This window comes from Glarea lozoyensis (assembly GCF_000409485.1).
Source record: "Glarea lozoyensis ATCC 20868 chromosome Unknown GLAREA11, whole genome shotgun sequence".
NCBI lineage: Eukaryota > Fungi > Ascomycota > Leotiomycetes > Helotiales > Helotiaceae > Glarea > Glarea lozoyensis.
In genome coordinates this window covers 210377-235667 of record NW_007360985.1, presented here as the reverse complement: position 1 = coordinate 235667, position 25291 = coordinate 210377, and the positions used below count along the sequence as shown (strand labels likewise).

The 25291-nt window shown below is 46.1% G+C and overlaps 7 protein-coding genes across 7 annotated transcripts; 4 read left to right on the top strand and 3 right to left on the bottom strand.

The window, feature by feature from the left end:
• Positions 1 to 78: 78 nt before the first annotated feature.
• GLAREA_10986 (uncharacterized protein) lies at positions 79 to 845 on the bottom strand (the record flags this gene model as incomplete). Its single annotated transcript, XM_008079175.1, has 3 exons — positions 79 to 257; positions 311 to 751; positions 803 to 845. The coding sequence occupies 3 exons, from the start codon at positions 843 to 845 to the stop codon at positions 79 to 81; spliced, it is 663 nt and encodes a 220-aa protein (XP_008077366.1).
• Positions 846 to 2531: 1686 nt separating this feature from the next.
• Positions 2532 to 3047, bottom strand: GLAREA_10985 (uncharacterized protein; the record flags this gene model as incomplete). The annotated part of the gene is made up of 3 exons (XM_008079174.1): positions 2532 to 2659; positions 2749 to 2859; positions 2987 to 3047. 3 exons carry the CDS (start codon positions 3045 to 3047, stop codon positions 2532 to 2534), a joined length of 300 nt encoding a protein of 99 aa, XP_008077365.1.
• Positions 3048 to 4173: 1126 nt separating this feature from the next.
• On the top strand, positions 4174 to 6490 carry GLAREA_10984 (uncharacterized protein; the record flags this gene model as incomplete). The annotated part of the gene is made up of 2 exons (XM_008079173.1): positions 4174 to 4346; positions 4402 to 6490. The coding sequence occupies 2 exons, from the start codon at positions 4174 to 4176 to the stop codon at positions 6488 to 6490; spliced, it is 2262 nt and encodes a 753-aa protein (XP_008077364.1).
• A 407-nt stretch (positions 6491 to 6897) lies between these two features.
• Positions 6898 to 8908, top strand: GLAREA_10983 (MFS general substrate transporter; the record flags this gene model as incomplete). The annotated part of the gene is made up of 6 exons (XM_008079172.1): positions 6898 to 7032; positions 7083 to 7240; positions 7290 to 7495; positions 7549 to 7978; positions 8031 to 8185; positions 8238 to 8908. The coding sequence occupies 6 exons, from the start codon at positions 6898 to 6900 to the stop codon at positions 8906 to 8908; spliced, it is 1755 nt and encodes a 584-aa protein (XP_008077363.1).
• Positions 8909 to 9539: 631 nt separating this feature from the next.
• Positions 9540 to 10994, top strand: GLAREA_10982 (uncharacterized protein; the record flags this gene model as incomplete). Its single annotated transcript, XM_008079171.1, has 1 exon — positions 9540 to 10994. One exon carries the CDS (start codon positions 9540 to 9542, stop codon positions 10992 to 10994), a length of 1455 nt encoding a protein of 484 aa, XP_008077362.1.
• A 966-nt stretch (positions 10995 to 11960) lies between these two features.
• GLAREA_10981 (P-loop containing nucleoside triphosphate hydrolase) lies at positions 11961 to 16060 on the bottom strand (the record flags this gene model as incomplete). The annotated part of the gene is made up of 2 exons (XM_008079170.1): positions 11961 to 12817; positions 12865 to 16060. The coding sequence occupies 2 exons, from the start codon at positions 16058 to 16060 to the stop codon at positions 11961 to 11963; spliced, it is 4053 nt and encodes a 1350-aa protein (XP_008077361.1).
• A 2552-nt stretch (positions 16061 to 18612) lies between these two features.
• On the top strand, positions 18613 to 21777 carry GLAREA_10980 (uncharacterized protein; the record flags this gene model as incomplete). Its single annotated transcript, XM_008079169.1, has 23 exons — positions 18613 to 18849; positions 18900 to 19050; positions 19101 to 19135; positions 19186 to 19221; positions 19271 to 19296; positions 19421 to 19462; positions 19590 to 19608; positions 19729 to 19765; positions 19818 to 19844; positions 19897 to 19914; positions 19964 to 19981; positions 20032 to 20049; positions 20105 to 20127; positions 20226 to 20247; positions 20321 to 20364; positions 20493 to 20510; positions 20591 to 20608; positions 20689 to 20706; positions 20790 to 20807; positions 20937 to 20963; positions 21011 to 21045; positions 21163 to 21403; positions 21457 to 21777. The coding sequence occupies 23 exons, from the start codon at positions 18613 to 18615 to the stop codon at positions 21775 to 21777; spliced, it is 1449 nt and encodes a 482-aa protein (XP_008077360.1).
• Between the last annotated feature and the right edge of the window lie 3514 nt (positions 21778 to 25291).

The window sequence follows — 25291 nt, the reverse complement described above, 5'->3', positions numbered from 1 at the left end:
ATTCCTAAACCACGTATCCTCGTAACTTGACAAGTTCACTAATCAACCACCATTAAACCCAATACATCTCTACACATCCTACATAATGCCATAAGCAACAGCCATAATGACGCCACCAACGAACACTTTTGGAGGTTGAGTAATCATCCCAACACCCCCCGTAGAAGTAGCTGTACTCTTTGATTCCGTGGATTTAGCCGAAGTACCAGTGAATCTCGAAGTTGCCGTCGCGGTTCGGCTTGCTGCCGTTATTGAATCTAGTATTCCGATTAGTATTCCACCAGCCTCGGCATGCTATCCATTCACTTACTAGACCCCGCTGTCTCTTTAACCCCAAGCATACCAGACTCACTACTCGCCCTTATAACAGAACCGCTTGTCACGACCGTATCCGTGGCACTCGCGACATTCGTGAGACTCGCAATAACATCACTTGCACCATCCATTGTCATCGTCACCACCGCATCACCATCACATGTCAACCCGCTCGTCACAACATCTCTTCGCCAGTCCTTCCAAGCACTCACTTTTCTATCGATATCTTCTCGAATCGCGGATTGTCTGAGACCTACTGACGCGCGTATGTTTTGCGCGTCGATTGTGTGGAAGTTGGCGATGAGTGAGGAGATTACTTCGCCGGAGAAAGTTCCGTTTACGCAGCAGAGGTTGTTAAAGAGGGACCCGGAACAGTCGATGTTGTCGTTGCTGTAGTGGTAATCGATGTTGTTTGAGTGGTAGACAGAGAGGGTGACTGGTGGGTGTTAGTGAGGTAGGTGATGCGGAGATGGAGCAAGCTTCCTACCCTGATTTAATGCGAAGATCGTAAGCAGGCTGAAGATTTTCATTGCGATTTTGAATTCTAGGAGTAATTTTGTAAACGTATTTAGATGTGGGTTTCATGAGATAGCGCGTCGTTGAGGAATTCAAATATGAAGGTTGAGACAACATTCATCCCTTGCCTTGATCATCCTCGGTATATGAAGTAACATTCTGCTCTTAATGAGTCTTCTATCATAATGAAAAACTTCTTCAAGACTACAGCGGTACCTAAAGTTTGAAATTCGGGTGCGAGACGACAATCTGAACTCAGTTAGATGGCATGAGGACTGAAGCACCTGTAGATGCCTTGAGACGAAAGTAATTTTGTAGGTCAGTACATCGTACAAGTTCTTTCACTGTGTGTTCCATTCCAGGCATTGCTAACTGTCCTCCTATTTTAAGTGTATTGCACTTCTCTATTGCTGATGATACCAGGCTGTCTGGTACACGTATCTCAAGATCTCGGGATCCCCTCACTTCATCGTATAAAATATAAATATAGCAAGCTTCTATGGATGATAATGTATATTACACTAAAATGGGTATAGCAAGGTTACAATCTCCGTCAATAACCGGCAATAAACTCTGAAGGACCGTGTGACCCGCGAGGAGTTAATATAGGTAATATGAAAAGATGAGGTACATTTATCAATCCTACGCCGCAGCAAAACCCTTCTAGCGGCGCTGACTGATCATCACGCCGCAACGCCTCGTTACAGAAGCCTAAAAATATCTGAATCCCCTCCAACAAACGGAGAAAAATTGCAAAAAAAATGGAGAATGCAAGAATCGAACTCGCGACCTCTCCCAAATCAACCATCGTGGATGGATTGCTAAGGGAACATTATACCACTAAACCAATTCCCCCATTTGTTGAGGCACAACTCGCTTTCAAAAAATATATTGTCTGTACTACGTCAGTGGGTCGCTCGACTCTTGGCACAACCGAATCTCTCTAGGTTTGCATCACTCTGCAACACTCGACGCACTTGAAGCTTTATCCCATTCTGGGGTGAGAGAATGATCAAATTTGTCCATTTCATCAATGAAAACATTTGCACATTTTCTTCATGCTCCCTGAAGGACTATCGTAGAAGAGTCGGCGAGCCATGCGCGTCGATTCTTCGCGTCCGCCGGTCAAGTTGACGATCACCGTCGACACGAAATTTTACGTTGATGAACGACCTCAGACGGATCAACTCTGCATACTGATTAACTGAGAGAAACTGCTTTTTTTTCTTAACATAAGTAAGAAGAAGCTGAGCATGATAGGGACTGTGCGCGATCGCATCAGGGCTGACTCTCTGCAGTCGATAAGACCTCTGGTCTCTTTGGGTACGACTGATGATTAATTTGTAAGATATTGAAACACAACCACGATGCTTATTTCGAACGCAACGCACAGGAATTCGCCATTACAAATTCCATTATTGACGTTAAGCTATGTTTACAAACTTGGAAATACCAACGCGCGCGCGTGTCCGATATAATCCGCCAAGAAAGCCATTCTAGAACTGCTCATCACTAGCTTTACAAAGTCAAATATATAAGCAAAAACTCAACAGTTTGACCCTGATTATTCCCACGGGTCTCCTATGTCTAAAAAATACAGAGAGATGTTCCGCCTCTCGCCCCATGTGCCCACGTCTCTGGTTGCGTAGAGTTTTGATACTTGGTTGTTGCGCTACGAGCATATATTTCAAGTCCTCATCTCAGAGAATGATACACTCGGATATAGGACCTTCGAAGATGATGCCGGATATTACGAGCTTTTGAATCATCTTCTGTGACTCTTGAATGAGGAAACCCTGTCCGAGTGTTGCTTTCGAGACTTTTGGGACTGCTTTGATGAGTGTTTAGTTTGGAAAGTTTCCGAACCTGCTGGTGGATGCTTAGCGTTGCAAACTAGTATTGATCTGTGAGTCTTACTCTGACTAGAAGAATTTGAAGGCTGATTTCCTTTGGGAGTCTCTTCTTCATCTATGATGATTTCGGGGTTCGAAAAATCTTCCAAACGAGACTCAGATTGCCATACGCCTACTAGAAGATTGTTAGCATTCAGATTGACAACTCGACACCCGTCATCCTCGGATATGCAGAGGAGCTTCTCTTCGAATTTCTTCAATGCACATCCCATTTCCACAACAACCTGCATCGCAGTACGTACTTTGCAAGAGATCGAGGGTCTGATTTGCGTCAACAAAATGATCGATGTCGGCGGATGGCATGATTGAGGCTGATTCAAGAACTATTATGTTATATTTGGCTGAACAAGCTCTTGATGGGAAGAATGATCTGTCAATGACCAACTTCTAGAGGAAAATCGGAGCAAATATAGCAACTTTCTCTACGGAACGCTGCTCAAATATCTTCAACCGCCATAATTTTTATTTCCTCTTTGGGTGTTTTGTATTTTGATGGGCTCACGGGCGGCTTCCCAACAATGCTAACGACTACCCAAGATATTGGTAGCTACGAGCTCCAAATCCCGATTCCATGATTTGGTTGGATAACTTTGGAGGTTAAAAATTTCAATTTCCTTGTCCGGTCAAGTGTCAATGTTTACGCATTACAATCTGAAGCCTGCTCGCTTCATGATAGCTACGAACCTGTTTGAAACATCTGCCGGAACCTGGACAAGACGTATTGTCAATTACAATTTCCGCATGCGGTCAAGCGTATGCAGTCTTGGTGAGAAGCTCATTATATGTTCCTGGCTAATAAACATTACGTGGAACCGTCAGCCGCACCGGACAAGCTATGATGCTTCCATATTCTGGGGCTTCATATCTTCCACTCTCAAAGTATGCGTAGTACTTGAAGACTCGCTAGATGTGACTCAGGTACGGCATTGCCTTGCATGGATGGTGGTGACGTTGGGTCGTAAAGAAGGAATTGCAATTACCAGATCGGGCACAGTATGCTATGTTTTAAATGCATGCCCCGGTTGACACGACTGCACGGCACCAGGCACGACGGGGATGCCAAAGAAGAGCCGCAAGTCATTTCGACAATCATGAGTGTGGTTGGTTGCTGTTCGTATTTTCTGGAAAACCCTGAAATTTCCTTGTCAGTTACTGCGGCAGCTGACCAAGGGCTACTGTACTATCCCGTGTCCATGACAGTAAAACTCGGTATGTCCCTTCGCTTACGGCAGCCCCTAGGACGACTTTCCACTAAGGTGACGCACGAAAGTGGCGCCTTTCCAGATTTGGTAATTGCAATTCTGACACGCAACAGCCTCACTTTTTCGAAGTACACAGCTAAATGTGTTTCGTGTTTCGTCTCTTGTTAACTCTCTTCTTTTCTGCCCATGTTAAGACTTGTGAAAAGTTATGATACAACGTGGTGAAAATGTCACATCCATACAAACAATTACAATGGAAAGGATCGTCGACTCCGCGTGCCAAAGCCGTTCCGGAGGCCTTGTGGGAAATGCACAAGAATGAATTGTGCGAGTTATATAAGATGATGACGATTGACGAAGTAATGTCACATATGAAGACCAGACATGGTTTCACGCCGTCGTATGTTTTCATGTAGCACAACAAGATGGGGATAGAAGCTAATAAATTCTACAAGCCACCGTCAATATGTTTCTCAATTCAAAAAATGGGACATCAGAAAGAATCGTTCAGAGAAGATGGAGGTAGCACCAACACACAATGTTTTGGAAGTTCCAGATTCAGTTGTGCATCAGCTCCCTGGAGACGACTCATCTGTCTCTCACAGCGGGTCAACTGTGCATGAGTTTAGTACTAAGCGGCCACGACCCCCGAGCACGAAAGAGCCAGTCTTGCCTCCAGTCAAAAAACAAAGAACAGTTTCAAGCTCTCCACTGCTAGACTGTACGGTCTCAGACAAACAAGAGCATTCTGAAACATCTGAGGTACTAAAAGAAAAGTCTTGTTTGCTGGAGAATGCCACCTCTGTGAGACAAGATCAGCTGGATACTGAAGAACAGTCAACTTCAGAGTCGCGTTCTATAAACTCAAGCACCACTTCAGGAACCTCAAAGCGACGAGAAAGTTTGGAAACATTCAGCCCAACGGCAAAAAGTCCGAGTTCATGTCATACCATAGAGAGTAAAACATCGACCCCGACAATCAAGACTTTCGCGCTTGATAATCCAGCAAAGCTCGATCTTGCATTCCTCTTGGATCTACTCGAAGATTCACGGGACCAACCACTCTGGACTTGGACAGCCAGAGATTATACATACGAAAACTCCCTTCAACCGAAAACCGGGCTTGATTGCAGTCGTCTCATTGAAGATTTCGCACCAAACGAATGGGATGATATGAAGCTTGCAGCAGATCTGCTTTCCTGTCTGGGTCTGAACGAAGATGCATTTGTGTTATATGTGCTGCTTCTGAGAAGGGTGCGAGATAAGGGACTCAAAGAGAGTAGTCAAGGTAAGCTTGGGCATGCCGCCGTTTTATGCGCCATCTCGGCGACCACCAAGTCTCAGATGGAAGTCTCTCAAAACCTGCTAGAGCACGATCCAACTATCTCAGACCAAGAACGCAATTCGTTCCGCAATCTTCTTTCAGCACTGCTTCTCGAAGCCCCGGCACTAGCATTTATCGACTATGAGGACAATAGCCGTCCAAAAACGCCACTTTCCATCCAAAACCAGGTTCTGGAACCGTCTCCATCAACAATACAATGGTTCGCTTCTCCTGGAGTACAAGTCAACTTAGGAAACAAGAGCCCGGCAGCCAGGCGAATGGGTTTCTGTATTGTATGGTGCACAGCCGTACTGTGCTCCACGCTTTTGCGGCCTCGCTCCCAAGCCGCCTACCAGTTTAGTAACTATTGTTTGCAGACAGGTTCGCGCTATCACGCCTTCCTCTACGCTTATTTGTGGCAGTGCTACCTGATGAAGGACTTATACGCGGAGTATGACTTGTGGAAAACAGACGCCGAGGCAGAAGCTGCAATTTCTGCTTCCGAGCTTCTCTTCATAGTAGTCGACATGATCTGTGACGACATTTCCGTTGTTCAAAATAATGTGTCCGAGGTGGAATTTGCAAAGCTAGCTCGAGCTGGAGCCACAAAGCTGTTCAACGCGTTATATTTCGGAAAACTAAGTTCTGAAAGTCTCAGCGTTCTTGCATCAAGGAAGAGCTACTTTGGAAGACTTGCGGTGTTGAAAAGGATCTCCTTTTCGAAGGACGCAGCAGACCACCGACTTTGGAGGGCACTTGGAAGAAAATTTGTAGAGGAGGCATTGAATGTGAAACTACAAGACATGTCGGCTGTGGAGACACCAAATCTCCCTTTCGAGGACCAGGAGCATATCAAAAGCCCGTCTCAGGACGGGCATACGCATCACTTAACCCCAACAATGGCATCTTCTCTTCGATCGTCGCAGGTGTCATCATATCGAAGACTAAAAAGCCTGCGCGCGAAGATTCATCAAACCAAGAAATGGCCTTCACAAGACTCAGAAAGCTCCAAAATACCTTCCAGTGTCTTTCAGGACTCTTCACAAATGAACGAAAGCCGCTGGTCTGTTGATGAACTAACAATTTCGTATGCAAGCTCCATGAGTATATCGTCAAAGTCTATAGCGGGTTCTTTGCGAATACCACATCGTCCGAATCGACAGTCGTTCCAACCATCTCTAGATATGGAAATGGTTCTTGATATGGAACTTACGATATGAGACTTTAGAAATTCTCTCCCCAGGGCAGTCCTTTGTCTTTGTCGATCTACTAGACGTGTGAAGAGGTCCAGCAGTACCCCGGATAACGTTGTCCGGCGGCTCCCCACATCACCCTCACCAAATCCTTGGAATGCGGGGAGATTTAACTCGACTCCTGGAGAACTTCTTCCCCACCAAACACAGCGTGTACTGCATACCATGTTATCGGGCCTGTATATCAGATGAGATCGACATTACTGCGAGATGGATCGTCGAAGATTTATAAAGCATGTCGATCCCAACAAAATTGGAAGTGACATACCCGGGGTCCGACTGGTTGTTAAGACCTCTGCTTTCGAAAAAAAAAAACCTAACTTTTCCAAACCACTCTGTTAGAAATGCATGATACGAAACCAGACGCAGCAAACATGGCCATGGAGAAAGATGTCGAGAAGAGCACAGATTCATCTATGCACCACGAAGAAACAATTTCATACCAAGTCCCACCAGCCGAGCAAGAAGAATCAGCCCGTCTGAACCTTCAGACTATTCTCGCATTCGTCGTAAGCCATTATCAAAACTTCCAGCCTCATGCCCAACTAAAATATACTAGTCACTATGCGGTCAATTCAACGCTTACATCCTCACGCTTCTAATCCCAGCCACAACGCTATCCTACATCAACGCGGATCTAGGTCCGGATCCGAACTACACCTGGATTACAGTGAGTTGGCAACTCGGAGCCTCGATCTTGATTTCAGTAGCCGGAAGGTCTGTCTTCCATTCAACATTAGCTTCGACCGTAACTAACAATTCACAGACTGGCAGATATCTTCGGCCGTCGCTATTTCATGCTCCTAGGCTCATTCCTCGGCGTGATAGGATGTGTAGTCGGCGCTACAGGACAGAGCATAAACCAGATGATTGTTTCTGGTGTGATCTTCGGTATCGCGAGCGGATTTCAGGAGATGTCGTATGCGTGCATTCAAGAGATTCTGCCTAATAAATATCGGATGCATGGAGTCGGTAAGCGTTATCTCTTCCTAGAAAATAAGTAACGTGCTTACACTGGTGGTTAGGTATCTTCGACTGCTCCCTCATCATAGCAAACTTCTCTCCACTCATCTCCTACGCATTCATCGCCAATGTATCAATCACATGGCGCGGAGCTTATTGGTATATGTTCTCCCTCCACAGCTGCTTCTTTATCTTGCTTTTCTTCTGCTACAACCCACCAGACTTCAGCATGAAGCATCGACATGACGGGAAGACGAAATTGGAATTGCTTGGCGAACTGGACTATGTCGGCGTCTTCCTTTTCACAGCTGCGGCCACGCTTTTGCTGGTTGGTATCAACTTTGGCGGAAGGCAGTATGAATGGAAATCGCCTGCTGTTATCGCGCCTATCGTGGTTGGGTTTGCTTGTGCGGTGGCTTTGGGCTTTTGGGAGACGAAGATGGATCTTAAGTATCCACTTCTGCCACCGAAGTTGTTTAAGAAGGTTCGAGGGTGAGTTATTCTGCCCAGATGAAAGGCTTGAATTCGCTGACCTTAACATTAGGTTTGTTATGGTTATCGTGGTCTGCTTCGTTGGCGGTATGCTCTACTACAGCATGACCGTTCTCTGGCCTAGACAATCAGCCACTCTCTTCGTCCCTGCAGACAAGCCCATCATGCGTGGCATATACGCCAACATCTTTCCACTTGGAACATTGAGTAAGTTCAATCCTCGAAGCGATAAACCAGTCAAGTGCTAATTATTTCGAAGCTGCCGGAATCATAGTGGTAACCGTCTGTTCCAGAATAGGCCACGAGAAATGGCAGCTTGTCGGATTTATGATCGTTCAAACCGCGTTGATCGGTTCCATGGCATCGGTAGGAGTGAACGACAAAGCTCAAGCAATTGCAACGGTGTTCCTAGCATCATGTATGATCTCGCCACCTCAACTCATCTCCTTTACCATGTTATCGCTAGGACTAGACGATCAAACCGACATTGGTATAGCCGTCGGTCTTGCAGGTACTTTCCGTCTATTAGGAGGCGCTATAGCAACTGCCATATACTCCGCAATCCTTACCCAAACCTTCAACGACTCTATCGTTGGCAAAGTTCGCAACGCCATTTCCCAGACCGGATTCCCACAATCGAGTGAGGCTGCGTTGTTAGCTGCTACAAGACTCAACACACCTGCCTTCTATGCGACAGTCCCGGGTATGAACGCGGCTGTGAGGGCCGCTGCTGAGTTGGCGTACAAACTTGCGTACGTGGACGCTTTTAGGCTTGTGTTTTTGGTGGCTATTGCGTTTGGTGTCGCTGCTACTGTTGCGGCCTTTTTTACTGTGAGTACGGATGTGCGGACGAAGACTAACAAGAGAGCTGTGGTTTTGAGGAATGAGGTTAATGCTAAGGAGGTTGATGCTGAGGGAAATCAGGTGTAGATAAATGTGGCAAATCTTAGGGAATTAGGATTCCACGAAAGGTTCTGTAGCCTCATTTCTGAAGGTTCCACTAAGATCAACAACAAAAGTTTCGATTTTCATCCCTTTCATTCCTTCTAGTAATAGAAATTGTGAGCCGCTCACGAGGACTACTCATGCGAGTTGCAGCATACACGAGCGGAGTCGAAATTGTGATGGCTCAGTTATGTGTTGAAGGAGCTGAGTATGGAAGTAGAATCGTCAACGATTGTGTACTTCTGCACTCAGACAGAATCATTCAACGCGTTGAAAACACGAAGCACGCGTCAACTAAACACACCCCACTCAATTGATGCATCCGTTCCCCACTTGAAATGCCAAGCGAACGGAATGGCCGGCGAACAGAAGCCAATCGTTCTAATGCATCGTCATCAGCACCTTGTCTTTACCATCTGTAAAATCGCATTTCATGAGAGGGAAAAGTTGTCCATCATCATTAGCTTTGAATAAGTGAGATAATTAGCCTCCTTACTTGAGTCAATTGACATCTGAACTAAATAATTCCTAGCTCTCTGACACCCTTAACCGAACAGGATCGTCAACCGGGATTTGACGACCAGCAAACAAATTCATCACTTCTAACATTATCATCATGGCCGACAGTACCGGCCGCAAACCAAGTCTCACGAGCCGCTTAGCTCGGGCTTTCAAATCCAAGTCATCTGGAGAGAAACTGAGAAAGAAATCATGGGGTGGTCCGGAGACAAGAAAACCCTCCATCTCGCCAACGACCGCTACCCAAACTGGACGTCGTAGCATGGGAAGTGCTATGAGACCAGATACAGACTATTATACGGATCAAATAGATATTCAAACGGGAGAACGAAGAGATGATACAGAGCTTTTACACAGTTTAGCTCATACTGGCTCATTCGATTCTCTCAATCAGGCATTCAAAGAACATGTTTGGCATAAAGACTCGCCAAGGGGGAACGAGCTATTCAGTCAATTACCTCAAAATGTCTGGGAGATATTCGTATCTCACCTCACTCTCCCAGCAGCCGCAAGTCTAGCATTGACGTGCAAAGTCATTCAAACACGACTAGGCTCAGACATCTTCACAATCCTCAACCAACCCTTACATCGGGAAGACAAAATATCCTTCCTCCTCCTCCTCGACAGCACCCTACCAAAGCACCTCCTCTGCTATCAATGCACAACCTACCATCGCCGCACCCAAATAGGCCACGAGAAGCTCAAAGCGACATCCATCCCAAACCCCCTCTACCACTGCCCTCTCGCCAACGAACCAACACCCATCCCCCTCAACCACCGTCTAATACCCTCCCACCGCCTCCCCTTCCCTTTCACCCAACTCGTCATCCGCGGCCAAAGATACGGTCCTAGCTACGGCATCCCCGCCGACGCCCTCTCCCGCCGCCACCGCCCTTCCTCCTCACCATGGACACACACCCTCTCCTACAGCATCAATTCGGGGCATCTCCTCCTCCGCTCTACTTCCTCCGCCTTCGCCGCCCCGGGCCTCCCTCCAAGCGGTCAACGCAACCTCCTCTACTGCCCCGCCGAAGACTACACGCCATATTTCAGCGTGTGCGCACACTGGCGCGACGGCCTCCTCATGTCCCTCTGCAAATGCGCACTCTCGCACATCCCCATCCCGCCTCCCCCAATAACCACACAACTGCACGCCGGTCCCGCCATCACGCTTCCGAAACCCGCGGGCACAATCGTGACGCTCTGTTCGAACTGCCGCCCTATGCGACGCTGTCCAGACTGCCCCTCAGAATACCTAATCGAGCTGCGCTTCACCGAGGATCGCGCCGAGCCCGTCCCGAGTATGCGGTTTAAACAGGCGATCAGCGTTACCCGCTGGGCGGATCTAGGCGATGGAAGTACGCCGGTGGGCAGGGAGTGGGCGGCGATTAATGGGACGGGGGAGGCGTATGAGAGTTTTGAACATGTGGGGAAGAGGGGGATTAGTGGGGTTTTTGAGCAGCGGAATGGGGTTACGTTGCCGGGACAGAGGATGTTGAGTTTGAATCCGAAGGGGGAGCGGTTGGGTGAGGAGGGGGATGGGTGGTATTGAATGGAAGAGTGTGCCAGAGTCATGGGTAAGTGACTGGCGCTGGAACGGGTTTGAATGACTGGTATTGAGATTACAAAATTTAGAACCAACAACGGGAGTATCATCTATATACTTGTATCCTATTTATTCCGAAATCGAAGAGGGGACAGTAGATTAGAAAATTAAGGAGGGGCATGGGTGGTATTGATCCTTTGATCAGATAGCGCGCTAGAATGGTCCACGCGGGAAAAGGTTGCTGGCTAGGCGTTATCATGGGTTCGAGGGAACAGCAATTGAAGTTACACTATCTAGATTTAATGAAGAGCTTCTTTTTCTTGAATATCTATATCCGATAAAGGATGTTGAGTTTGAGTGCGAAGGGAGAGCGGTTGAAGAAATTATCTGTGAGATGTGAAATGTGAGTAAGGGTTGGCGTTGATATAGGTCTGAAAGACTAGTAATTGACAATGAGATTACAGTACCTAGATTTAGCGATATTGATCTAGTTCCACGATTATCTCTACGTTATTTTTAAGCCGTTCCTGTTGATGTATTCATGTACACATCAAGATATACACTTGCTAAACGGTGTCGTACTTTCCTAGAATAAAAAATGGTAAAAATTTAATAAGATTGGGGGAAAACAGAGGAGTAAGAGGCATGGAGATAACTTTGAAGGTTGGTAATCAAGATAAGGTATGCAGCTTGAGAATCAATGAAGAGCTTATTAATTATCTATCTACATCCTCCCCAGTCCTCTTTCTACGAACGCCCCTCTTGAAACATCTCTACCACAAAGTATCACAACCTCTCCTACCCTCCATCTATTTTAAAACGTACCTGCCACAAACGGGCAACTCCCAACGCCAACGCAATGCAACAAAGTCCAAATGACCGCCAAACATGCTCAAGAATGCCACACTCAAATATACACAAACAGAAGAACAAATGAACAAATGAAAAAGGTTCTCGGCTCGAGGAAAATGATCAACCCGTCTTCCCCAAACTCTGTAAATTGACAAGCTCAGAATACCGTCCCCCTTTCGACATCAACTCCATATGCGTCCCCTGCTCCACGATCCGTCCTTGATCAAACACATAAATGATATCCGCCTTCTGAATCGTGCTCAGACGATGCGCTACGGCGATAGTAGTTCGGCCCTTCGCAGCTTTATCCAGGGCAGCTTGGACGACATGTTCGGATTCAGAGTCGAGCGCCGAGGTAGCCTCGTCGAGGAGGAGCACTTTAGGGTCGCGAAGGAGGGCGCGGGCGATGGCGACACGTTGTTTTTGGCCGCCTGAAAGCATAGAGCCTTTGGAGCCGACAACGGTGCTGAAGCCGTCGGGAAGGGACATGATGAAATCGTAGATGTTGGCTTCGCGGCAAGCGTGCTCAATGGCAGAGTCTGGGACGTCTTGGCGGTCGGCGCCGAGAAGGACGTTTTCGCGGATGGTGCCTTGGTAAAGGGTTGGTTCTTGGGAGACGAGGGCAATGTAGGAGCGGTAGTCGTTGATGTTGAGGCTGGAGATTTCTTTGCCGTCGATGTAGATTCCGCCGACGAGAGGGTCGTAGAAGCGTTCGAGAAGTGCGATGGTGGTTGATTTTCCGCAGCCAGATGCACCGACGAGGGCGATGTATTGGCCTGGTTTTACGGAGAGGTTGATGCCGCGTAGGACGGGTTGCTCTGGACGCGTTGGGTATCGGAAGTGTACGTCGCGGAATTCAATATGTCCTTCTACATTTTGAAGCGACGCTCCATCTTCGGACCAAGTGTCAATGGTTGGTTGGCGGTCGAAAAGAATCTTAAGCTCAGCTGCTGCTTGTTTGGCTTTACCCATGTCGGCTGTAAAAGTTAGTGGATGAATGTTATGAAGGAATATGTAGACTTACGTGCAAACGAGAAGATGGTACCAGCAGACTGAGCACCAAAGATGACGGCCGAAAAGCAGACGAAGAATTGAAACATCGAGTATTCGTGATCAGCAATGCGGTTACCACCATACCAGAAACCCAATGCAACACAGGCAAACATCAAAGATTGTGAAGCTGCATATAGCAGGGATGACTTCAAGACAGAATTGAGACTTCGCTTTTCTTGAGCTTCAAGGGAGTCAACATATTGTTGCAAGACATCATTTTCTCTTGTGAGCGAAGCCACAGTACGAATAGCACTTGTCGCTTCACAAGCAAAACTAGCACTCTTCTCATATGACTTCTTGGCGCGCTGTTGGAATTGTGCGAGCAGCCAGAATCGGAAGAAACCACATCCAAGAAGGACGGGGATGGTGGCAACACAAACAAGAGCTAATTTCCAAGCAATTGCAGTGCTGACAGCAATGGCAGCAACAAGAGTGGTGATGACACTCAAAAGCGTACCAAGCGTTACTCCTGACAGACCGGAAACGTGTGTAGTTTGTGTGCTGAGGAAGGAAGTAAGAGCTCCTGCTGTGTTTTCATCCTTGTCGAAGAACGCAATATCTTGGCGAAGCATGGTCCTGAAGGCTCGGTCTCTGACTCGATGGATGAGCTTCTCAGAACAGAATGCGAATGCTAAACCTTGACCACAGTATGCGATGAGTTGGACAATCGCAAGCATAAGGTACATCAGAGACCAGAAGTTGACATCTGAGCGAATCTTATGGGCGGCACCTGGAATTTCAGCACCAGTCCTCGGGTCAGTAAGTGGATATGACAGTGAAATAATCTCTTTCGCGAAAAAGACAGCTTGAACCGGGTTTCCTCCACCGCAGATGATGGAAAAGGAAAGTCCGAGCAACATCCACCACATTTCCTTTTTATTGAAGGATGCGATAAGTTTGATCAAGGTCCACAAGGAGGGTTCTGGTATCTTGTTCTCAGATCGACCTTGCATAGCTACGGAGGATTGAGATTTCTCGGACTGAGTGCGGTTGAGCTTGTTGGCAATGTTCTTGTCATCGGGATCTTCCATGAAATCTCCACTTTTGCTAGTCATTTTGCGGACAAGCTTGTCGTCCTCGTGGTCGATTTCGGCCTCTTCTTCAGCGCTCATTTCTTCCTTGGCGGCGATTTTTTGTGCCTCGATGAGACTGTAATAGGCACCCCTGGTGGCGAGAAGCTCATTATGTGTACCTTGCTCGACAATTCTGCCTTGTGTCATAACCACGATATTATCAGCGTCCTTGATTGTCGACAGGCGATGGGCGATTGTGATTGTAGTACGTCCAGCCGCCGCGACTTCCAAAGCTGCTTGTACAACTCCTTCGGATTTGGTATCCAGGGCGGATGTTGCTTCGTCGAGCAGTAAGATTTTAGGATTGCTGACCATAGCTCTAGCAATTGCGATTCGCTGCTTCTGACCACCAGATAATAAGAAACCACGCTCTCCCACATTCGTCTCGTATTTCTCGGGCAAGGCGGTGATAAAGTCGTGTGCATTGGCCATCTTGGCTGCTTCCAAGACGAGCTCTTTCTGCTGGTCTGCGCTTTCATTTTCATGTTTTGTTCCAATGAGACCGTGTCGAATGTTTTCGTAGATTGTGGTACCGAAAAGTGTCGGCTCCTGACTGACCAAGGAGATTTGTTGTCGCAACCATCTCAGGTTCAGTGTGCTGACATCTTTTCCATCAAGGAATACCTGACCTCCGACTGGATCGTAGAATCGCTCGACCAAGCCTACAATAGTCGATTTTCCAGATCCAGAAGCACCAACCAAAGCAGTCTTCTTTCCTGCAGGAATCACCAAGCTGACATCTTGCATAACAGTGACTTCTGGTCTGGAAGGATAGATATGCTTGATATTTCTTAGCTCGATTGTGCCTTTTACCTCGGGAATGATTTCTCCTTTTTCGGAAGTTGGGTCTAATGGTGAAACTCGGTCAATTGTGTTGTAGATTTTGGCAGCAGCGGATATAGCTGTTGTGAATGCTTGGGCGTTGGGCGCGACGTTTCCAAACGCGAAAGCTCCTATCATGATAGACATCAAAATGGTGAGAATTGCGCTTAGCGTAATTTCGTTGTTGACCAGGAATCTACTTCCCATCCAGAAGGCCAGGCCGTAGTTTAGGTAGATGACGCAGAACATGCCACCAATCATGATTGCCAATACGAACTTGACTCTGTGACCATATTTCTCTGCCTTGGCCAGATGCACATCATATTGTCGAGCTAGCTTATCTTGTGTGCCAAATGCCACGGCATTTCGAATGGAGGAAATGACTTCTTCTGCAATGGATCCTCCCAGAGCATATGATCCGAGAGACTGTTTGCTGTATTTTACAATGAAAGTAGATCCAAGTCCCATAGATACTGTGATGGCGACAACTGTCGAGCTCAGAATTAATGTGAGTTTCCATGACTTGATGAATCCAATGACAAAGGCAGTGACGAAGGTTGCCACCGCATTGAGAGTCAACCCAACTTTCTCCGAGATACCATCTTGTACGAGATTTGTGTCTGCCGTGATTCTGGTAGTGATTTCTCCGGATCCGAGTTTATCAAAGAAGCCAATATTTTGTCTCAGGCATGCCTCGAGGTAGTGCCATCTGATCTTCCCGCTGATGTGTTCTCCTGTGTAGATGAAACCGACCGTGGAGACGTAGATGGTGACGAATTCCGCGATTCCAATGTAGATGAAATATAAGACCATATGGTTGATTGTGTCGTTGAAATCGGCTCTGCTGGTTGTACCTGCGAAGTAGCTATTGAATTCTCCAGCCAAATTACCAAAGATAATGGTCATCAATGGAAGCGCAGCACCTGCAGCGATAGAGCATATTGCGCTGATGGCGATGATCAAGTAATCGTTGACTGTTGCATATCGATATAGGATTTTGACACCAGCTTTTACAACTGGGAGTTCGACCTGGTTCTTGAGAATCTGTGCCTCTGCTGGTGGCAGATGTGCGTAGATATCGTCTTCCCCCTTATCCTTGACCTGTACAACGTGTGAATCTGCTTTCGCAATGGATTGGGCCTTTCGATCGGAGGAGAGTCGAGAGGTTTCTGCTTTCTCTTTTCTCGTAGAATCGTGCTCGGAGGTGGAATCGCCATGGCTCGACGCACCCGTCGACCTGCGATCAGGTTTTTCTGAAAAGTCGGCGCCCATTGCTGCGGCGCGGTGTTCGCAGATTGATCAGATCTGTTTCTGAGCGTCGAACTGCTGAGCAGTCGCTCGAAAGTTAATAAGTTGCTCGCTCGTCGGTGTTTGGTGGCGAGCGCCGTCAACAAAGATTCGTACCGGGATAATTGCGGGGCGATCGATAAGGAATTTTGAGGAAGGTAGTTAAGGAGAGCAACGAATATTAAAAGATCCAACGAGGCTGAAATAGAAATGGGAGCCTAGATACCTAAGTAGGTAGAAATGATTGAAGAGGCAACTTGTAGCACGCGTAATGGTATTAGTCCGTTCATAGTTTTATCCATCAAAGACGGAAAGAGGATATCCCGCTCGGGCGCCAGTTGATGTCGTATTACTTTGTACTCGCCGCACGACTCACCAGTCGTGGTGTCGGGACCGAGATGCACACAAAGGACCTCGGCGTGTTCAGGATTGGGTAGTATTCCGTCTGACAGCATTTTTAAGACCTGTATTTAATCCAATGATTGCATTTCTGCTGCTCTTAATTACAGTCGCTATCAGATAACTCAATACATATTGCTTATATCTCTAAATGATATGTTGTTCATTGATGAACGTGGCCTAGTGGCCCATATAATCGGTGGCCGATGCCACGTTCGTAGACCAGGGAAATTCTTCCGCAGCTTGTTCTCGTACTCTCGTATTCATAATTGGTCGAGAACGTTTCGTTTCGTTTCAATGATATGAAGTCTCAACAATAAAATGCTAACAAAAAAAGAGTACATATTCCCTCGATTTGACTTGCATCTGCTTGATTTCGTTTTCTTCGGCTTCTTACTTACAAACGGGAATTCTTATGTCCCGACATTAAACTGTCACGCCGATGACATGGCATTTTCGCATATCAGTCCAAACACAGCCAGCAATACGTATTCGCAATAAGCAGCCCAGTTGGTATCTACATAATCCTTGAATATCTCACTAGAATTCATCAATAAGCAGACTGTTTCAATCGTTTCGATTCCCTCATACAGAATAGCTGTCGCGCCACATAATCGCATCTGCGAGTTCCAACCCACAAAAGGAATTCGCCAGTTAGGTATTTCTGTGCGAGCTCATTAGCACCACCCGTGAGAAACACTCCATTACCATTTTCTCTCGCCGAACGAAATACCAGTCTCACACCGATCTTATGTAGGAAATCATCTTCTGTTACACAAATCGAACATCACAGCAGCTGGGCAAAAGCTTGTCCGTCGATATAAACGAGCCCCACTATTTCGGGGGTTGAGCGCCGCACTTAACTCCGAATTCAATCGGCCACCAGTTCCGCCGACCGCTTTCCAGGAACCGTACTCAAACCATTGCGATTGGATGAGAACACGAATGTTGTATAAAGTTATGCACACCCCACCTCGATGGAGCTCTGACGGATAACCCGTGCGTAACGCATTCCTGATGCGGTCGTGTCCGAATACTTGAATTGAATAAACAAAATATCACATGATGTGGCTATAATTCTCGGGACTGTATTGAACCCTCTCTCTGCCCCCTTTATACCAGAGCGGCTCCATGCGCTGAATCAGTCGCGTGGAAACGTGATATTTGACAGCCACGTGTTGATTCAACTCTGCGAATAGTAAGTTTCCAAACGTAGAAATCTGATTGAGAACATTGTTTTGACGTCTCTGTACTCACGTCGTTTGTAAGGATGGTGTCAGTAGTGGCAACCGGATATCGATTTCAGAAAACGACTTTCCAACCCCCCTTCTTTGATTTTTATAATTAGCCTCTACAATAGAAACAATGCCGTATATTTACTCAAAAGGATTTAGTAAACATAACGTTTCGGGGATGGTATTGCTATTCTACCGTAACGAGGTGTCCCGTCAGACTTGCAACGGACTAGTGTATCATATCTTTGTGTTCACCACCATGGTATCGATGGCAGCTGTAGTCCTTCCCTCAATATAAACATCTTCCACGACACAATGTATCATGGCTCTAGCCTTCCAGATGTTGCTGCGTGCACAACGATCGTTTTACGGGTATGCGCGTAGAAGGATACGTCTCAGCTGGATATCTCGATGTCATTGCCAGCCCAACTTTCTGGAAAGATTAAACACCCGCAGCAGCATTCCTAGCCATGCCCAGGGTTGTCACATTCTTGCTATCATGGCTATTTTTTTCAGCAAAGAAGGCTTTATCGCTGAACCGAGGACGATCATGGGAGTTGTCATTCATAGTCTTTTTTCTCGTCGAGCACTCGTAACATGAACAAGATATCACACAGTCGGTGAACGATTGCTAGAAAATATTCATCGATGGGAATCTTTTCCTAGATGCCCAAATTGAGATCATCGCTGTCGCGTGGGCAGGAATGATGGTAGGAATGAACAGGAGGTCAACTCCGGGGTACCTCCAGATTGTGTATCGGTATGTTTCAGCAGACAAATATTTTGATGGCAATTCGTGTGGAATGATGGAAATGCCCCCAACTATATACAACGCACGCATGAGCTACAAGTGAAGACTTGTCGTCACCTTACACTCATTTTGTTCACTTGCAATTCGCCAACATGCGTTTCTCGCAATCGCTCGCGGTTGGCACTTTTTGCCTCACCACATTCGTTAACGCGTCGCCAGTCATTTCCCCTCGAGGCATCGTTTACAACAGCCAAGGATGCTTCACAGATGATTCATATGGTGGGAAAACTCTTTCGGGAAAATCGGGTCAAAGCCCTGCGATGACAATTGAAAAATGTGCCATTTATTGTAATGGATATTCATTTTTCGGTGTCGAAAACTGCAAACAGGTAAGGTTTGAATCTATTCTTCACTTCGAATACTACTGACAAAACCTCAGTGTTATTGTGGCAATAGCATTCGCAGGGGAACTACTGTCGCGCCCGGCGAGGAATGCAATAGCAAGTGCAGTGGTAATCACAATCAGAAATGTGGTGGTGTAAAAAGATTGAACGTGTATTCGCTTGGTACAAGCGTGCCTTCTCCGCCAGGTATGTGAATCTTCGTTTTGATGCCAATGCTGAAAGCTCACACCCCAAAGGTCCACCAGGCCAAAATGGCAGCCCTGGAGAGCAGGTTAGTGGTTAATCTATGGGTAATTTGAATATTGTGTTGATCTGAATAAGGGCAGCAAAGGCGACGCAGGCGAAAGTGGACCGGAGGTAAAATCTGTCTCTGTCAAGATATCATACCCAGGCTGATTTAAAATAGGGACCTCCAGGCCCGCAGGGTATTCAGTCAGTCTTTCTTCCTCGCCCTGCCTATTAATATCTATTCACTAGTGGTCGGGGGCATGTTTAATCTCTAGACACGGCACTCGGCTTTAGAGCGAAGAAGTTCGTATACTAATTTATTGGTTAGAGGAACCCAGGGACCTCCTGGTATTGGAATTCAGGGCATCCAGTCAGTCTTTCTTCTTACTAACTCCGATTAAGCTCTGTTCCTCAACTGCCAGGGGCATGTTTGACCTTCAGACATGGCTCTCGGCTCCAGAGCGAATAAGAAAATCGTATGCTAATTTATTCGATAGAGGACCTCAAGGCGTTCAGGTCTGTCTATTTTGGTCCCCCCGTTAAGATATATAGTCTAGTGCCTACGAGGATGTTTGATCCTCGGACACAGGCTTGCTTCTGAAGCGAACAAAGAGGGGCGTACTAATTTATTAACAGGGGAATACTGGCGAAAAGGGAGATCCTGGGAATGATGGTTGGTCTCTTCACTGTGACTCTAGAATTCGAGGCTAATTTTCAACCTTCAGGCCAGGACGGGGCGCCGGGCAACGACGGTTGGTCTCTTGATTGTGACCGTATTATTCGAGGCTAATTTCCAAATTTTAGGAAACGATGGAGCACCTGGTGAGATTCTCTCTCTACAGTGGCTTGACATATGACTAACTAGTCTCAGGCGACGATGGAGCACCAGGTTGGTCACTGTCTTTGGATTGACTCAAACTATAACTAATTCCTCGATAGGTCAAAATGGGTTAAACGGTTTGTCGTCCAGACCATGTAGTCAATTGAATTACGGCTAATTTGATTAAAAAAGGCCAGGATGGAGGGCAAGGCCCGGTAAGTTATAGCGGAGTCTTCGTTTTTTCAAGACATTACCAAGATTATCTTCCTCAAACTCATCAAAAGAGTACATGTGCTAACAATTTCTCTTGTAGACTGGTCCAGCAGGTCCTCCCGGTATGTGCTCTACTATTGTTCACTTCCTATTCGCTATCCAAGCGATCAAATCCTGACTTGTGTTCAAACAAAGGATCGAACGGCAGTCCGGGATCGCCAGGCAGTACTGGGCCTATCGTAAGTTATCCTCTGCTTTGTTTTCCCCTTCAGAAGCCTCCAATATTGATGTCTCCGTGAGACCTTTACGCTTCAATACTCCTGTTCTCTCGAATGATATACAGATCTATATGCTAACTTCTTGAAAGGGCCCCGTTGGACCTATCGTAAGTTGCTAGAGAGTTTTATACTTTAATACTCCTATCCTCTCGATAATATATAGATTTATATGCTAACTTCTTAAAAGGGCCCCATTGGACCTCTGGTGAGTTACGAGAGAGCTTTATACTTTAATACTCCTATCCTCTCCAAGCTATTAAGATTTATATACTAACTTCTCAAAAGGGCCCTATTGGACCTATTGTAAGTTGCGAGAGAGCTTTATGCTTCGACAATCCGATCCTCTCGATGAACATAAAGAGTTTTATATGCTAACTTGTTAAAAGGGCCCCAACGGAGCTACTGTAAGTTATCCCTTCCTTCGTTCTCCCTTTCCGGAAACCCCTAACCTATATGTTTGCGAGGGGGTTTCATCCTTACACACTCCTCTATCGTCTCGAAGAATACGAGATTCACATGCTAACCTTTTATAGGGTCAAACTGGACCACCAGGAGCGATCGTATGTATTTTGCAACATACGGACATTCATATGCTAACCTTTTTTAGGGTCCAATTGGCCCTATCGGCCCACCTGGACCGAAGTATGCGACCTTTTGCTTTGTTCTCCCTTTCAAGCTCCTACTCCAAGTAGCTGTTCATCCTTAAACCACCCCCTTTCCTCATGAACATACAAACATTCATATGCTAACTTCTTGGAGGGGAGATAAGGGTTGTGCAGGTGGTAGTACGATTCTCAGTCCCGGATTTGAGGCCCTCTCAGATTCATGGAAAGTTGTTGACAATCCTTCAAATCTTGGCCCAACATACAACTTCGCGGATACTAGCAGTGCACTTAACGGCTTACGGTCTGGGTCCATAACCTTCGACCAGGTATCATATAACGCCAGGTTTTATGCACCTATTACTGTGTGTCCAAATACGCTATATCAATTCACGGTGGTATGTATTTTCTGTGCTTTGACAATCTAACATTCAACTAACACTGCCATTAGCAAACCGTCGGTGATCTCAAAGCTATTCCAGCTGGTGGTCAAAACCCCGATAACGATCCAGATTGCTATATTATATATTACATCGGCATTGGCACAACCGGCAGTGGTGGTTTATACACTGTCGCAGCTACAACTCCCTCTTTCCTTTGGAACGTTGGATGGCTAATAACAGCTGGAGGTTTCGATTCTAGTGCTTTCCCTAACAATCAGAATCTTCTCCTCACCGTGGAACTGACATGCGATTATAACCCTAACACGCGTGGGCCTCCCATAGGCACGGTTCGATGGGATGACTTCTCGTTGACCCCCATCCCGAACTAGTTGTCACGCGAGGGGTAGGAGGTACCTGAGTATGGATTCGAGCATTATCTTCTTGTTGACGGCGGTTTAAAACCTAGCTCTGCCGATTGTCTTGCGGGAGGAAAGTCACCGGCAGCCAATTCTCCTTTTTTGAAATTCTATCGTAGGGTCTCGACGCTAGAGATGCCTGTTTGGAGGTGTTTGGATTTGGATTTATATGATTGGAGTAGTGTTAGAATTATGGAATCTTGATTTGAGGTTATGTAATTATTTCTAAGTGTGATGTTCTGGTGTCAAAACTGACTTGGATTACCGCAACGTGAATGCTGGAAGGAATGACAGAACGATGCCATTTTGACCTGCATTTATCAAAAATCTTGAGTCGATGTATAAACTGCCATTCTTGGAGGAAAGTCTCAGTAGGAACTACTATGTATCTTGTCTCCCTATTTTCTGAAGGCGATGTAGATGTTTGACAGCCTAGATGTTTTACCCTTTTCAACACGTCACGGTGGACGATACAAGGGTCGTCGAAACCAAATATTTGCTTAATATAGTTGACGAAAAGAACGATAATTCGTCAATCCAATTGACAAATTATCAGATATTTTGTCTATTATTCTGGGAAATTGAAAAAGTTGATCGTCGAGGTGAGCCGATGGAATTTGTACTTAATGTAGAATGGTGTGACATTGGTATTGGGAAATGTTTTCACGGTGGACAGCAGTGTGATGGTTTGAGCGGATAGTTGTTCATTGTGATGAAATGGAGGGGATTTCGTGGATTGGGATGGGGTATTATGGGTGGTTTCTGTGAGGTTTTTGGGGAATATGGGAATTTATGGGATCAGGGGTGTTCAATTAGGGGAGTTGAGGAAAAGAGTGATGTTGGGAATTTGGACAGAGGTTTGTACGTCTATGGGATGTTCGGTGTATTATGTTCGGTATATGACAGAGATTGTGAGGGTTGTGAAGGGAGTGAGATTGAAAGTTGTCAGTAAGTAGTTGTAGTGTTTGGGGTGTGTTACTATTGTGAGGAGGACAAGATAAGCGTCAATCACCTACCAACTAATCTTCAGTCCCAATGAATTCTAGCAGAGCTTAAAAAGGGCTGTTTACTAGAAATGTTGACGAAATATGTGATAATGTGCCAGGGTAATCCATTAAATAAAAAACAATTTGTTACCTCTATCGAAGAAATATAGTGTTTCGACTACTAATGATGTTCCCGACTGCGAGGGAGGGATTTTGGGGTTTTTTTTGTTACTGCGATCTTTGTGCCTGAGATTTTGGGAAGCTCGTGAGTTGGGTTTTTTGATTAATATTGGTGAATGCCAGTAGCATTGGTATTTGGTTTTGGTGGTGCGCAGCTACGGGCTGCGTAGATTAATTGATGATTTTCAAGAAACAGACGCTTGCACAAGAAATTTGGCTTCGAAGCGATGGGCGTAGTCTGTGGAATGCTGAACGCCTTGACTCAAGATCTTCAGTGGTTTGCTACCGGATTTGGAGGCTGGAATGGATGGCGATTTCTTTTGTGGTTGTTGATGTTGATTCTTAAACGAGATTGTGATGTGCTTTATGTTGAGACTATGTCTTCAGCTTCCTCTACTCAACGGATTAAATGGGCATGAAGATAGATGGAGAGGTCGTACACAAATATCACATACGGTCATGTATGTCTGGGTTGGAAGACTTGTAGAGGGAACGGGTTGAGAAACAGAGAATGGAAGGGCCCTACCTGACGATGTTTGAGCCAAAATTCTTGGCGAACAGCATGTTGTTTGCCGGAAGACTTGGACAAACGTGTGACGGATGAAGAGGCAGAGAATGAGAAGCTCCCCCTAACGATGTTTCAGCCCGAATGCTGGATAAACGGCAAAGGGTTCTATAAAAAAAAGGCAACTCATTACTTCGAGATCGTGATGCCAGTACATGGCTGCTCTAGACGAAAAAAACCACTAGCGGAGGAGGTAGCACGTTGCTAGACCACTTTATTTTTACTTACGGCACTAAGGATTGCGAGGTTTGTTGAGAAATAATGATTAGCGCACATTTTTCCGAGTTCCTTTTGATCCAAGGCAGTGGTATTAAGGCCATAATCGACAATGAACGTTTCGAAGATGTCGAAGCTCTTTATAAACTGATTTCCAGGGTTGACACTAACCTCCCAGGGGATTTCGGCTACTACATCTTCGGAACATCCCTTCTCGCCGACATTCAACGGCTAAAGAGAGCGGAGAGCGGAGAGGCAGCACGTTATCGAACCAATATCTGCCGACTTACGGTAGTAGAAATCAAGGAAGGCTGTGGAGGAAGATGTGTTTAGCGTATAGATTTTATAGTTTGTATGTTTGGAAGGCAGAGGACATGAGTTCGTGATAAATAATAGTCGTTATTGAAGTGTCGAAGGTCTTTATTATATAGTTTAGTGTTTGATCCAGTGAAGCTAACACCAGAGGATTGTTCCCTTCAGGAGACGTAGCCAGGTCTTCGCTTCATTTCCTCCTTACTTATGACCGGATTCGGGTTGTTGAATGTGTGGTTACTTTTACATCAAAACTTGCTACAGCAATTTCTTGGATGATCACTCCCTCACGTCCCGCTGCCTCATTCCCACCTCTTAGGAAAAATGACGTCTCCGTAGTGTCTGCACTTTCACATAGATTGTCGTTTGGTAAATGGCAGATCAGAATATAAAGTAGCCATATTAACTTCAATCACCCTAGCCACAATGCATTTCGCGTGTGGGTGTTCCTCACTCTCTACCAAGAAGGAAAAGTCGGCTTTATCATGAAACTTCCTCCCTGTAGCCACAGTCAAATTCGCGTGTCATTGCCCCTCGCTCACCATGAGGTAATGAACAGCCATGATTGTCGCAATGGATTTTGCCCTTTCCTACTTCATTCTCTCCAGCAAACACCTTACCGGCCCCTTCTCCATCGCCTCGCGCCTCGGAAAATACTTCTTCTCCTTCCTCGTAGACCGAGTAAGCTGTGCGCGCGTACCAAAATTAGCACAGTAATACTATTAACAACGCTGGCCCGGACTCGTAATATATTTTATCTCTTGGGGCCAGGCGCAACCGAACTAAATTACATCATCCCACGAAAAATGCACACTCACCTTCATTCGTCATTGATTTCAGAAGTTGCTTTCGATTTCACACCTGAAAGGCTGAATAGCAACGGTGAGCGTCTGAGCGAAGATGCGGAATCTCAGGGATAGGGTATGTTGCTGAGCTCATGAAGTCCAGAACTCTCTCTCTGACCGAAATGCAAAGTGTGGTTACGTACGTCGTCAACAATCAAGCGTTCACTTCCTAGCTCAACCAAACACTTGTCAACTTTTTCTTGGATGCGAGGCGAATCATGGGCTCAAACAGGATATCGCGCCTCTCGTCGTAAGCTAAAGATCAAGGAGATGAGATACTGCGCCTCATATCGGAAGGCAAGATTTTCATTGACGCCCATTGTAAGTGGATGCCACAAACTCTAGAAGAGGAATTGACAAAACTAAGAACTAACGCTTGATTG